This window comes from Anopheles cruzii, chromosome 2 (assembly GCF_943734635.1).
Source record: "Anopheles cruzii chromosome 2, idAnoCruzAS_RS32_06, whole genome shotgun sequence".
Classification (NCBI taxonomy): Eukaryota; Metazoa; Arthropoda; class Insecta; order Diptera; family Culicidae; genus Anopheles; species Anopheles cruzii.
The window spans coordinates 50,256,540-50,272,110 of NC_069144.1; the positions used below are offsets into that span (position 1 = coordinate 50,256,540).

At 39.5% G+C, this 15,571-nt stretch overlaps 1 protein-coding gene across 1 annotated transcript; it reads left to right on the forward strand.

Annotated features, from left to right (window-relative positions):
- Window positions 1–1,547: 1,547 nt before the first annotated feature.
- On the forward strand, window positions 1,548–2,390 carry LOC128268210 (carbonic anhydrase 2). The gene is made up of 2 exons (XM_053005246.1): window positions 1,548–1,700; window positions 1,770–2,390. Exons 1-2 carry the CDS (start codon window positions 1,548–1,550, stop codon window positions 2,388–2,390), a joined length of 774 nt encoding a protein of 257 aa, XP_052861206.1.
- The last annotated feature ends 13,181 nt before the right edge of the window (window positions 2,391–15,571 follow it).

Below are 15,571 nucleotides of genomic sequence, written 5' to 3' on the forward strand. Positions count from 1 at the left end.
CACTGGTCTATTTATTCATATTACACTTTTAAGCAAAAGTACCAAAGTTAAGTATGTTGTTCGTATGTTCAAGTATGCGATTTAAGCACCAGAATGAAATTAAAAGATTGAATAACCTTAATTTGAATTTCAATTGGATATGCAACCAAAATCATGATAAAACTGACAACTGACAGAAGACCGCGGAACAATAAAATTGAAGCAAACAAAAGAAACTGAGAAATACTCTGCAGCCACCTCAATTTCGTTTAAAATTTCTAAGCTATCCTACACCCGCAGTGCGTTCTCGGCATGCGAAAGAGTGGAAACGACATGATTCCAATCTCGGTGCCAATCGTCCACATCCTTCGCCTAGACAAGTCTGGCTCTAATTGGGAAAAATTCTATCCGTCCAACTCCTGATACTCTCTGAGCGAGCAGTATAACTATATCTTGGAAGCAACATCATCTTCATCGTTAATTATGAACGAAAATGCGACAATTACAGAGTTAGAGGCGACGGCACTTCAGAATCCTAAGTTGACCCAGCTCCAACAGGAATGGAACTCTGCGCTAGTGTCATACACAGTTGCCCTGGGCGTTCTAATACCGCGTGCTAGAAATGATCCATTTTTCAACTTGTCAGAAAAGAATGTAAGAACGGTGGAATGCAAGGCGAGTCAGTTGTCCATGCTACATCATAGAATGTCTCCAAAATTAAGTCTCTATGAATAAGTCTCTCAATTAACTAAAAGCTAAAATTTTACCTAATGTTATGACATGTTTTAAAATCTGCTATGCATATGTTTTCTTAATCCGATCAAAATCTTGTATACAGCTGCAATGCTGCAAAATAAATGCAAAATACACCAACATGGTCTACAATAGGGTCTAGTCAGATTTGTTTTCAGCATGCCTTCTGAACTGATTTAAAATGTGTCACCATTATATCATTAGTCCCTGTATTACGAACGTGGTTCGCTGCTTTCTTGGCAGTAGCTCTCATTGTCAACATCAGCTAATCATCAGTATCGGTATTTGAAAAGTATCAGAACCCATATAATTGTAACTCATCACAATCAAGGTTTTAGGTTCACATATTTTCAACAATAAACTGCATGAATTCTGATACCAAGGCCGACATTATTTGCGAATGTCAGTTCGCTTGCTACCGATAACGCAGTTTCAGTACACCAACGGGATGTCATAAAACGTGTCGCTATTAATACTGACATACCGTGTGCAGTCAAGGCCATAATTAAATTCTGAGATACTTACGGGGGCCTTTTTTAAGTCTGTGACTTAACTGATTAGCGGTCACGTTTTATGCTTTGTTGCCCTAGGCTGTCTGAAAATGGAAGGTATCTTCATCCCTTCACGATAAGCTGAGATAAGGCGTCTTAAGCAGGCGGCGATAAAGAATGGTCATGTGGATCGTTTCGGTCGCCACCATCGACACCTGGGTTGTCTTCAGATGTGTATCGAACGTGGACTTGAACGGAAATCGCAGAAAACAATTGGTAACCTTACGCAAAGTAAATTCTCACATCCGTGTCTCGGAATTAGATATGGCTAGTGTCACTGTAAAAAATGTGCAGAGTCCCATCGCGTTGAGTCAACGGGCTACGGTGATAAAGGATGGCATTCAGCCACTGGACTACTTTGGTCACTGGGATGGATTGGGTAAGGCAAAGATGATCAACACCGGCTCCTCGGTCATGGTAAGTAGTACGTAGCTGGCAGCAACGAGCTGTGTAAAACCGAACAAAACCGCGTTTTTCTTCCGCTAGATAACATTCAGTGACCGGCCGTTTCGACCGTTCATCGTAGGAGGCGTGTTAGGTAGTAAGTATATCTTCGAACAGCTCCATTTTCACTGGGGCCAAGAAGACGGGTCCGGTTGCGAACACACCCTAGAGGGCAGCACGTACTCGATGGAAGCCCATGCGGTGCACTACAACGCCAAATACGGGAGCTTCGCGGAGGCCGTCGATAAACCGGATGGGTTGGCAGTATTAGGTTTTTTTGTGCAAGCTTACGGAACCGATGACTGTCCGGCGTTCGGCAAGATTGTCGCCGGGCTCCAACATATCCAAGCCTACGGCGCCCAAATCGACGTTGACGCGGATTGCTTGAGTTGGATGGGCATGCAGGACCTCAACCGTCATTACTACACCTACAAGGGATCACTCACAACACCGCCTTATTTCGAGAGCGTTACATGGTTGGTTTACAAAACACCGATATACGTTTCTAGTGCCCAGTTGGCAGCCTTCCGGCAGTTACAGGCCTGCCCTAAGGATGAAAGCAAGAAGATAGTGAACAACTATAGACCGGTGCAAACTCCCGATGTAAAACCAGAGGTCTTATTTGTAAGAAACAATCATTCAGTCGTGCTGTCTAAGTTGTAGTTGCCACTGTGAAGTTCTGTTTTGTATTAAACAAATATATTTGAAAAAAAAACCAAAAAGTTAACCTTGTGTTACCTTTTATTTACAAACAATGAACATGTTGAATTCCTAAACTACCTAAACTTGTACATATGCTTATTGGTTTCATTTTTTGCATGAATTATGTGGTAAGCAATCGGAGATTATTATACAACTGCTTTACTATTTGGCTCTAAAAATCACCCTAAGCTTCTTTTGCCTCAAGTCGACTAACAGCTAATGGCGCCTAAGCCTCACTATTGGACAAGTGATAATTAATATGAGTATATTCAACGTATAACGCCCATAAAAGAAACTTTGAAGGTCATTCTTGCTTCGTGGTTTGGCGTCATAAACCTTTGTTCGAATTCCGGAAGACATAACGAGATTATTGTCTTAGAATGTGGACTACAATCGAATCAGTGTATTATTATTGTGCACGCAAAAATCGTGTGTTAAATCGTAAATTGGTTTCATGAATTACTATTTTGTTATCAATATACAGCGTTTAGGTGGATTTCTGAGGTTACATGGCCACAACTGCGTACGCATTTGAATGTGCTGATGTTTTGTAAACAACGAAATGGTATGGAATCTACCACGATGTACGTTGTCGTTTCTATAGTCAACGTTCTCTGACACTTATGCCACCTGTAGCCAGAGTCCCAGAAGGCCAACTTTTCGTCGCCGTAGATTACGAACGATTGGAAAAGTTCACCCAAAGTCCCATCATTCGCATAGACGCATGAAACATAAAGTTTCTACCATTTAAGCCATGGAAAGGAGCGACCTGGTCCCCCGCCGTTTATTATGTGTCGGCTGATAGTAGGCCTGCTGAACAAATATATTTCGTAAGCTTATAAAACTTTCCAAGAGTGTGCAGTCCACGAGAAGGGTTTTTGCCACATTCATAGACTAAATGTTAAGGTGGACAACGTAAGATAAGTGCTGTCTGAGAACAGGAATCAAGTTCTAACACGATTTAATGAAATAAATATTAAATTATGCATACGAAGGGTTTCTTAGCGGCAGTGTCAGTGTTTTCGAGTAGATGCTGAACTACGATTTTTTAAAAGGGAATTGGCAAAGGTTTATTAAGAAATAAATTAATAATCGGTTTCGTAGCATTTGTCATTCGCGGTATCATCAAGGGAAAGCCTCTTTTTTATGAATTAAGCTTTAAGTCAAGCTTATTACGATAGCAAAACTGAAATACAGATACTAAGATAGATAAAGACACTGAGATGCTAAAAAAAGGAGATTGTTATTCCTTTGCAATCTGAGTTTAAGACAATTCCTGCGTGCGAAAGAAGCGAGGTAGATTTAAAAATTGCCTAACCTTTCTTTATCTTTCCCATAAAACTGGAACCGGATACAAGGTTCACAAAAAAACAAAGAGCTCTTTGAGTGCAGAAAGAAGACACTTCAAAAGCCAGCGAAGCAAACGGATTCACCAAAGACACAAACCGACAAAAAATCGCTTCGGATTATATCCTGTAAAACGCTTAGAACTTCTTTTGAAAACTAGAAACAATGCAAAATAAAAAACTACTATTGCTTGTCTAATGAATTCATTCTTTCGGTAACAACAATTATGCGATTCATTTATTAAGGGAACTCAAACCTAAGATTCTTCCGAGACAAGTTTTAGTTTTTTTTTTTCATGGATTTCCTATTTTTGTCACAAAAGCATTCAAGCACGCACAGCTCTCTTTTATATGCACATATTGCTTACGACAAAATAAATTAATCTCACAATTTACCACATTTATTTTCGATGTTAAGTTTAAGCGGTTTATTTGGTTAGTTAGATTAGTTAGGAAAGAATTGCCTTAAATCTTATAATTTTTTATTTGCAATTTTGTTCGTAGCCCGAACCTTGTCGTCACCTGTTTGGCTGTATTAAAGCTTAATATTCCACTTGAATATGACGATATAAATATGTTCTAGTAACAGTATCACAGATGGAGAGTGCGCTCGATGATCAAAAGCAAGCTAACAGATAATTAAGGGCCCATAACCTTAAAAGCTACCAACATTTCGTCGACCTCTTCATTTCCAATGAGATAAGAACACTCTGAACTCTCGCATTTCTGTGTGCCCATCGAAATGGCACATCTTCGTTGATTGGTTCCTTAAGCATTCGGGCAAAACGATGTTCAATGATCGTTTGCCAGAATCGTTTTACGGCCATTTTGCATGCTGATAGAGGAATCGATAGTCTCATTAGGTTTTCATTTCTTCTCAGAGTAGAGGTTCAACCGTCAGTCTGCGTCGAAGCTTGGCATTTCGCACCGCAGTACTCGAACGAAAAATATTATATGCTTTATCTAAATCTAAGAACGGATGACGGAACAGACTCCGTAAGCTTCTGATAGCAAGGATTTACTGGGCGGGAAGTCTGTGTTGCTTCTATCTTCATATTTAAGAGCGAACACTTCTTCTTTGGTTTACAGCAGGACTTCTTAAAACGTTCTGCTATATCAGCGTCATTCCACACCATCAATCGCCATCAGTTCGACGGCAGCCAACGCCATTAACCTCCGCGTTTTGATTTGTCATTTTTCACGGCATAAAAATGATAATCGAAAAATATTTGGAAAGGATTTGACTCTGAACCATCGTTCGAGTATTGAGAACGTTATATTTCATGACCCGTCTAACGCGTAAAAATGTGGGAAGAGTTGAATAAATATTGATAAGGGGCATATAAAGAATCCGTAGTTTGTTTCAAACCAAATACCAAAAGTGATAAACTGTGAGTCTGGCTCACTCGCTTCCTCACATTATAAAACTGTCTTTAAAAGTGTTTCAAAGTGCTTGTGGAAAAGTCAAAACAATATTAAGTATGGCTCGTTGTAATGCCAAATATGTATTGTAAGTGATTTGTTTTTAGCAACCAGCCTGCAACAGAAATTACAGTACTAAGCCGACAGACAATGCCGTGCCTAAGCGAATCTCTAACACAATTAAAGAAAAGGATTAAAAAGCATGAAAGGATTGACATCTTGAATGAATAAATGGAGACGGGAATCCATTTATCTAATTGCTCTTAATTCGTAGTGGTTTATCTTCATCGCAGTAAAGGTCCCTTATTGTTCGTATTTTCAAATTCAATTTTCAACAGATTGCACTGTTTGCTTGGTCGAAAATCCCAATTGTTAGTTTCGCTGTTTGTAGCGCCTTGTTTTAAAGCTTTCGTTTGAATAAATTGATGTTTATTTCCATCATAGTATTCAACGATTTGATTACTTTAGTAGCTATTTGATTTACTAATTTCTATACTAGCAAGTAAACACAAATTCGATGAATTGACGTTATTTGATGAATTCGATGTTATTACCTCAGGCCTCAAAGAGAACAATTTAAAATCTTTGTATTTTATAATAACATAAAAACTGAATGAATAATATATTCGAACAAGATGAAGTCCTACCAAAAGTAAGTCCTTCATTGTGATGTTGATGTCTTGATTACGTGCTTCCTTATAATGTTCAATGATGGACTTTCTATTCCGACATTTTATTATTTATGAACTTGTGTAGGGTATCACTACCATCCAATCAACTATTGCCACAAGTACTATCTTCGAAATGGTACGTGAATGAGATTTATGAGCGCTTCTGGCTGCCGCAGACAACGTCATACCAGTAGCCCTAACCCACGGCGCAGCTACCGAAGTAGACTTATCGATGGGTGTCTACATAAATAACAAAGCCGCCACGGTGATGCGCCGGCAACCAGATCCACGTTGTTGACGATGCACGTCGGAAAGAGTGGGTTTTTTCTACTTTCGTTCGCTTCCCGCCAATGTAAAGCTAACTCTTTCAATACCGCTCTGTCTCTCAATCTCGAACGAATGGTCACAACATGTCTACGCTCCAATGCGGTCACAGGATGGACCGAATAAGCCAAAAGTCCCTTCACGTTCGCCGTGACCAAGATGTACCTTCTGCGGTACGGTTATTTTATGGGTCCAGGAAAAAAAAACGGCAACGCAGTCTATAAACAAGCAGCGCACCCAGTTAGTCGGTAGTGCGTTGACACCGTTTTTATGGCCACCCAAACAAGCTGGAAAGGTCGGGTAATAATTTTAGCTTGTTCATGATTTATGATATCCCCTTGGCCGTTGTTTGGCGCCGAACAAACCAGAAAGTAGGGGATCGGAGCATAAAAATTCGAGTTTGCCGAACTTTAAGACCCGCCGTGGTGTGGCCTACGTTAAAATTTGCATTAATTGAAGAATCAATATAACAAATTTATTGTTCATTAACGTTGTAATAACATTGAAACATTCATTAGCACTGTAATATGGTGAGGCAGAATGTCTAATCCTGGGCAATAAAGATGAGCATAAAAGACTGACGCAGTCAACAACCACCCATCACTCCATATTGTGGGACGATACGATTTGACAGTTGGCGATTGTGTCTCGGAAAGAATCTAATCAATTGTTAGAACCTTTACGAAATTCTATTTTCAGACATTTGAACATCACTCGAGGAAAAGAAGCAACGCGCCTGAAGCAATGCTTTTTCCACAGCCACATCGTTTACGTTCATTAGCCTTCCTAATGTGCTCTGAGTGGTGTTCAAAAGGAGAGCCAGTTTTCGTACGTTTTATTCCAAGTTGGCGGTAAAGTAATCGCATCCGTAACTTTTCCCATTAACATCCAAATCACCAACAATAGAGGAGGGCTGACAAGTGTTGCTGCAAACCACCACATGCTGCCGCCTGTTGCTCTATTCATTCTAAATTTGCGTAGGAAAGATAATACAAACACATAATTTGTTTAAATAAAATAATTAAGTCGCTTTTCTAAACTTCAAAAACATTTCGAGCAGCTAAGCAAAACGTCTGGTAGCGAACCTATGCTACTCAAACACCACCTTCCAAAATGAAACCCCGTAAAACGGCTTGAACAACGTTACCCACTCGCCTCACAAAACAGACTCAGTAAAACAAACATTCAGACCACTACCAGCACCGCAAATTATGTTGTCAATTGTTTCATGTAATGGGACAGTGCGTAGGAATTTTAAGCATCCGGTTATTTTATCTTCCCCATAACACACGGCAGCTGGTGTGGTTGGAAAACCTCCCAAGAAAAACAGCCTGGCAGGCTATTAATATGGCTGAAAAAATGCAATCAAACCTGGATGTGGGTTTACCAATTTATCTCTCATAGCGCATTGTCTTTTAAACTCGTATTTTGCATTGCAATGCTCGGAAACTAATGCGCGCTTTTTCTGTGAAAGCTAGATGTGGAATAGAATTTGTTGACAAATAATCCATTACACAAAGTAAATCAAACAAAGTTTTTTTTGAAAATCAAAACCAAAAATTCAAAAGTATATTTAAATTTGAAAGCAACAAGTTATTATTATGCTTATTTATGTACAAACGTTTTGGGGCTACGAGCATGCATATAATGAACCGTAACGAAATCGCTAATTGTGAGAGAGAAATCCTGTTGTTGGCAAATTTTTCGTCAACCATACTCAACGTGCAAGAAGTACATGTAGGTAAACGGTATCGGAAACGATAAGTACAACAAAGGCGCCCCGTTGTCTCAAGGCTCAACGACGCTCCTCTGTGGTATGTAAAGACATGCTTCAATGCCAAAGTCGGTAATACCGTAGATCCTTTTGTCAGGCACGGCTCAGCGTGGTTCGAAAGGAATCGATAAAGCATACCATTGTTACATATTTCTAAACCACACAGGAAATACTTCAGTCTCGTGGCACGATGGTTGCATTGATCTATCTGGACCTTAGGCACAGCTATTTCTTTAATGCAGTTGACGTCCGGGCCATGTTTTGACATTCTCTGGCCATGGCAACACAATTTGTTACAAGATGTGTCCGATGTGTTCCAGAGGTTCGCATGTATCCCAAAACCAAGCCTCTTTTAGTAAATTTGATTCGACGCGTTAACTTTCCGCATTCCGAGGGACAGAAATCCAAAAACGAGATTTTTGCCTTAACGACCATTAATTTCTTTGGAACCCCACATTTCTTGACCGATCCCAATCACTTGTAGCACGTTTTTCGACAAAATTTGCCAGAACCTGTCATCTTGTCTTTCCCTTGTCAATTTTTGATTGACTTTGCGTTGCGAAGTTTCGAAGTTTCTATTCGTCCTATTCGTTTGGTATGTGTTGAAAGGCCGAGAAATACATCTTCAACCGGAAATTCCATATGACGCAAGCATGTTATGATAACCAGATAGTTGAAATAAAGTTACTGCCATAATTTTCTATCCTTGTTATAGTTTATAGAAATCTTTTACATTCACGATAGCAGGCAATCTGACTTTGAAATTTTCACGTTCATGTCTGCCTGTGCGTTTGAACTGATTCGAATTTTTCAGTTCAAGTACTTTTAACATCCACGTGGTGTGTGGTGTGCTAGACATCTCCGGATATTTCCTACAAGCATGGAAACAGTAAAAAAGTATGCACGAACTTTATATTTACCTTCAACAAGCTCATAGTACGACCGCAGAAGGCAAAGTGCACCAGATAATGCATCGCTCAGGACGAAGCCAAAGATTAGGTCGTTGGAATATGCATGAAACCGAAAAGGAATCCTCCTTCCGGTCGGTACGAACCGGTTTTCAATTTCCACTCATTATACGGCGGACGTTTTCCCACCACGGAGTGTGTAGTAAGACGATACTCTGTGAAGTCTTGGCCGGTCAGACGGTCGATTAAACAAATGTTATGGAAATAAGCAGTGTTTATGAAAAGATAATTACTTTGAAGAGAAATCCGACCCCATTTTCATCATCCCTATTTAAAAGCCATTACCCTCTCCATCGTAGCGCTGTGCGCCATTTACACGCCCTACATACCGTGCTGCGGAACCATAGCCGGGTCAGTGGAAAGGTCATAACTGATAGGTCGTCTGGTCCCGCTGGAAGTCGTTTAAAAAAACACTTCGACTGCCTATCATCTTTAGCACACAGTTACTCTTAGATATGCTAAATTTTTAATTTCCTAACCAAAATATTACAATCTATCGCAAATAAAACCTCAGTGTATTTTATATGAATCTATTAAAAGTTTTGAGCATTTTACAACTTCACAGCAACAGTTTCAGTTCAATACATGTTTGGTTTGTTATATTCAAAAGATGCTAACGTACTAATGGATTGCTGTTTCAGTGTATATACTTGCATTCACTATAAAACTATACGAGGCTTTCGAGTCCAACTTTAATTTACTATGATAGCGGCCAAGGAAATGTATGGCGAACATGGTCTGTCTAGCCGTTTGAGTGTAGGACGTACCATATTTCTGTTTCTGCAATTTAGGACCTTCCGAGAATCGGAAGATTTATATCAACTAGAGGAGTATTTGTTCATTCGTCGCTTATTTTAGACCGTTTCAATTATAGCCCTACGGCACGAATTGGCACCTACGAACGGTGTTGAAGGTCGACGCAGACAGCCAACATATTGCTTTGCGAAATTGTGCTATAATCTTGGCACCTATTTTGCCACCTGCCGCGAGGAGGAGGATGACACCTTTTACCCAAAGCACTGCCGTGGCATTGGCCGAGCCATTCAATTCCGATCCTTTAATGTTCATTCTCTGAGGTTCTCCTTTTATATGGTGAAAAGATTGAAGAGCTTTTTTTACTTTCACTCTCACACTCTGAAAGCAACGGTATTTAGCTTTGAAAATGGTCACGAAAAACGCCACTATCTGCAAAAGATACCTCACTCACCTTTACTCTAAATCTTACTATGAGAAAACCCTACGGACCAGATTCCGGAGAAACTATTTTCTATAGTTCAGTAGAAGTTTTGAAGTTTCGGCAAAAAATGTACATGCACATGGCATACACTCAGTCTCAGCCCGAAGTTTGATCGAAACTTTGAACATGCTCAACTCCGTAACACACTTGTCTTGATATTCTTGAGCTCGAGCTTGAACTTGTACGGAATAATAAGTTTATCGAACCGTGAAAAAGAGACATACGATGGCGCAGTATTTTAGCGCCAGCCGGTGTTGATGTGCTGTCAATCTTGATGAAACCGCAAATGGTGAATAGGAATTCTTCTTTAACGAGAGGACCTTCCGTGAACGAAGCGTTACCAATTAAAATTCATGAAGCGCGTATGATTCGAAAAATCATATTCGCTCGGCTAGACGGTATTTTTGTTATTTTGTTCTTCTTATGGCTTACAAGCGCAAACAAAAATATGATAATCTTTCAGCGGTCGTGCTTAATCTGCCAAGCCTTGGAAAATATTATTCATAAATTAAATACTGTTATGAATTATTATGTGCTTGTAAAATCAGCTTATGCATTTAGAAAAAGATTAGCATACGTGTAGTTTGGGGCTTTTTTAAATATGTATGAGCATTAAAGGTCCACCGTCCATGATAGCTGAAACACGCCCAAACACGTGTTAGGGAAGAATATTCACGGCGAACCCAAAATCTGCGCACCCTGCAACACCTGCTAGCAAGCAGGTCTGCGAAATTAGAAAAGGGAACTCCGATAATGGATGTAATTTTTACGGACCATGAAAAATCTACGGAGCATGTCTATGAATTATTAAAAATGATGCCTACAACGTCATAAGAAAAGTATTGGAAAATCGGCCACCATCCGGATAGAAAGACTCTGAGCGATTGGTAACGATCGATGTGGTTATTTTTTATCAACTCTAACTATAAGAACAATTTGTATGCACTAAACATTGCCCACAAAAGTTTGGACATAATCAAACCAAAATTCCCAATCAAAAATGTACCGCTGAAAGACCTAAACATGTATACGGCCAACCAGAAAATCGTTGTCATAACGAATGGTGTCCACAACGATATGAAAAGAAGTAATTGTGGATGACAGCACAGTGACGAATTACAAAAAGGTGTATCGATGGTTCAAATGATGTATGGGAAGTAATAAAGCCTTGGAATGTATATTGTTCTTTCACGATACGCACCATTTGAAAGGCATTCCAGAAAGCTACACGGAAAACGTGTAAGAAAGGAAGAGCTGATGGCTTTTCTCCATGTGTTTTATACTGCAGACTTGGAAGAGAACACATCCTATGTGGGTTCAGTAGGTTCAGCGGCTTATCCATCATTAAAGACTAGTGTTATGTCATGGTGATGATTTTTTTATTGTCTTTCTTCTGTTCAAAAGATGAAATGCTACAAGGTGAAGCAGGTAACTTCACCATTGTAATGCAGTCTCTCTGAAGACTCGCGACAAAGGCAACAACTCATAGACTCCTCTTATCAAACAACGATGTCTTCAATCTTTTTCGGATTTGTTAGCGAGTCAACCTTTCTTAGCTGTTCAAAGTTCAAAAGTCTTACAGATCTTCCTATGGACAACATCATTGCCAAACAGGGTTTTGAAAGAATGTTGGTATGTAATGTGTGTATTTTGTTATTATGTGTGTTCATTAAATCGCCAGCGCACAATACCGAACGTGCTGTTGATACTAAATTACATACACAAGTTTTACTGCTAGCTTATATTGTGACCAGTTTCACCCAAACCAAAATTAAAAAAATGACGTTGCAGGACATTCGTTTCTGATTGATGTTTGCAAAGGCAGAACGAGCAGAAAACATCAGCATATTGAATTCCGTGCCGCATAATTCATTAAATCCCATTTGCTTCGGAACAAATTTTAATTTATCTACATAATTAACTGGTTTCACATTATCTCTTTACTTACTTACTTATCCAGCAACCGCTGATAGGTTCTGGTCTGGTCGCCTTATCTCTTTATTATAGAAATATTTAAAATACATCATGGTTAATCATAAAAACAACGAGATCCAAAAAATGTAAAGTGAAATTGAGCCATTGATGATTTCATGATTTGAGTTGAATTTTAATTTTCCAAACGGTGCTGCAGCAAAGGTTCGTGGTTAAATGTGGAAAAAATTGAAACTCTCCCACAAGGCAGGATGAAGGACACCCGTTGTAGGTTTATGACTTCGTTGATATGCCAAGATTAACGTGACAAACATTGGTGGCCCGTCTGGTGGGGGACGAAAGGATTTAAGCAAACATTTTGTACATCCAACTCGCAACTCACGCAGGAACCTATGTGCGATAAAGCGTGAAATTATTGCTGACTTCCGTTGTTTTTTACCAACGGGCCGTATTTTCGAAAGCACTTCAACGGTCGATTCTAGCGAATCAAAACCTTCGCACAACCGGAGCGTATTCCAGTTTAGCTTGACATGTTGCCGTGACGAGCTCCTCAGAAAATGTCAAACTGGCAAAGTGAGTCATATTCGAATTGGGAATATGGTGAAGAAAAATCGGCACAACGTAAGCGTAAACAAAGCGGAGCCTCTCCTACCGCCGATTGGAAAGCGGAAGTACCTTTTCCAACCCCAGAACGGTTCGTTATTTTGCGGACGGGAAAAAAAAACTACCCAACTGTTTGGCCGATTGCCGGTTTTGGTCCTCCTTGTTAGTCTAGCATATTTCCCGTTTCTCGCATTCAGGTATTTTGGTTTAGTTTTTTTGGTTTTGTTCATATGGTTGCCGCGTGACCGTAGCGGATTCACTAGTTTTTGACTGCTTGGATGCCCTACCATGCGAAAGCAGGAAAGTAGCGCTCGACATCGGTACTACAATTAGTTCGGAAATGCGAACGGTATAACTGGTCCGTTCCTGATGTCACTGCAAAATGGCTGAACAAACAAAACGAAGGCTGCTGGCAAATATTCTGGAAACTAAAAATTCACTACCGAAGAAAGCATTTGAGCAAAGTTCAACTGACATTTTGAACTATAGAACTATATAATATTTTTTGTAGGTTTTTTTTCTGTGGAATGGAAAAAATGGGGTTAAAACAATCAGCAAAATCGGAAGCACAAGTTATTCTCTGAAGGGAAATTGCTTGATTCAGATGACTTTGGACCGATCGTTTTGAGCAAACTTCAAGAGAGTAAAATAAAGACAAAAAATAATATCTGTTGTCACAAACCAAGTGATACCAATGTATCTTATTATTCAAAAGGCATATTTTTCAAATATTTGTTGATTTTATGGGTTTGTGAAACAACACCATCAGCTCGATCGATACGATTCCGCTCTGGCTAAAGAAATTCACATTTGCGCCGACACCATGCGCCTCCATCGTTATACAAAAATTCGTCCAAAGGGCGAAAGCGGAACCGCGCAACCGTTATAGGAACCGCGTTATAGGGATCATATATGTATGCAAGACACATTACCATACATTTTTCAAGAAGAACATTCGAAAATGCGGCGTGAGCTGGTTATAATAATCTTAACGATGCTATAATTCACCTGCAAAACGTGTTTTCGGCGAAGTGCGTCCCTCATGTATGAGCGACGTATGCACACTTCAATCCCAACCCAACAGACCCAAATGCGAGCCGATCGTTTTGGTTTTCAACCGATGCCATCAAATGCCATTGCCACCATCCATAATGAGAATACTAAGTAAAAGTATTGATTGACTTTTATAGCCGCATCGAAAAGGTACGCCTTACTTTATTATTCTGGTATGGTTATTAAAAGGAAACACAATAAATAAAATGAACATTTTATAGCTTTTGCAAGTGTCTGTTGGATTACTTTAAAATATATTCGGTCCCGAATCCTTTCAACACAGTGGCAATGCAATATATACGATTTATGTTTAGTCTTTTCCATTATTTTTTACTTACATTTCACTATCGCGTCTGTCCTTAATTACCTCCTTTTCGCCTATTGTAATTTATTAAATATTGATCTAAGCCTCTTAGCAACTCTGCTACTGGTGTTTCGAGCCTAATCCCGAGAGTACCTTTTTAATTCAAACTAATTTTAAATCCCAACAAAACAATACTTTTTTACCGGCGCAAGAAATCTCAGTTAATGGGATCTGTCTGATATTTCCGTTCTGCTACATACGTAAGTGCTTTCTGTAGTTAATTTATGTTGTTGTCAGCGAAAACTAGTAAATTGAATGACGTAGAGGCAACGGAATATCTAATTAAGGAAAAACACACGAAAGAAGCGAAGGTAAACCGAACCGAATCACAGCTCCACAGGTACTTTCAAAGAGGGTACATGTAAGGTTATTGCTCTATTGGATGTTTTGCACTTAGTTTATTTATTTATAAACGTTATACGTTCAATCTCGACGTGAACTTTTGGTTCAACATTGGTTACTGATCTGAAAGTAGTGAGAAGGGTCATTGGAATCATTAACGACGCCACCAAAATGAGCATATATTCATAAGGGACTGTGAATGTTCTCAGTGACGCCACGACACAACTTTTCGGCAGCCTAATGGTTCGGTATTTTACAATAATTAATTTTACGCTACGCAATATCCTTCACACTCTAACGAACTTACTGCGTAGCGATGGAGGCGCATGGTTGGTACAATAATGCCCCATTTTGGGCTCTAAAATGGATTACCAAAGAAGAAGTATAAAAATAGCAAAAACTCTAAAAAATTGACACAAATAACAACATTTAGTGCTAAATACGTCCCGGTCCGTTCTTCTAAGGTAAAAAACAACATTTAGTGTTATTTTAATAATCATTCTAATTTCAAAAGTTTAAATTAAAAACAATTATTGGATGCGCTTATTAAACCAACACCTAGCGCAGTAATGGTCGTTACTGTTGAGCCGTAACGATAACGAAAATTGCAGTTATGCTCTTTGTTTTAATTATGCCACAAGATAGGTGAAGCTCTTCCTAACAACAAATAAACAATATCCTTGCCACGCTTGCGAATATGGAGAAAAACCGGTCTAATGCTCCACCGGGTCCACTTTTCCACACAAGCGCGCCCCACAGGCGTGATATTTGCTCATAATAAAGCGTTCCGCTGCAGCCAGCATAAAACTGCCACAACCGAATCCAAATTAAATTACCCACCAGAGCACTAAAACACTGCGTCTAATGTGCCTACGTCGGGTGCCCGGCCTCCAAAGTGTTGGTTTCCATTCGATTTACCTGGTCTGAGGGCAATTATTTCACTAATTGGATGATCAAACAATCAAAAGCTTTGATTAAATCTTCTTGGCGGACATCATCGGGCCACTCCCAGAAATTTCGATAATTGCATTCATTGGCGCAAACTAATAACTCGCAAAATTTATTGGATTGTGCTAATTTCAATTGAAAATGCAGCTGCAATGTGG

Excerpts from the sequence above, each read along its gene's own strand:
- LOC128268210 (XM_053005246.1), top strand. The coding sequence starts at position 1,548 with ATGGCTAGTGTCACTGTAAAAAATGTGCAGAGTCCCATCGCGTTGAGT. Across the intron at positions 1,701-1,769 it reads ACACCGGCTCCTCGGTCATG|ATAACATTCAGTGACCGGCC; the intron begins GTAAGTAGTACG and ends TTCTTCCGCTAG.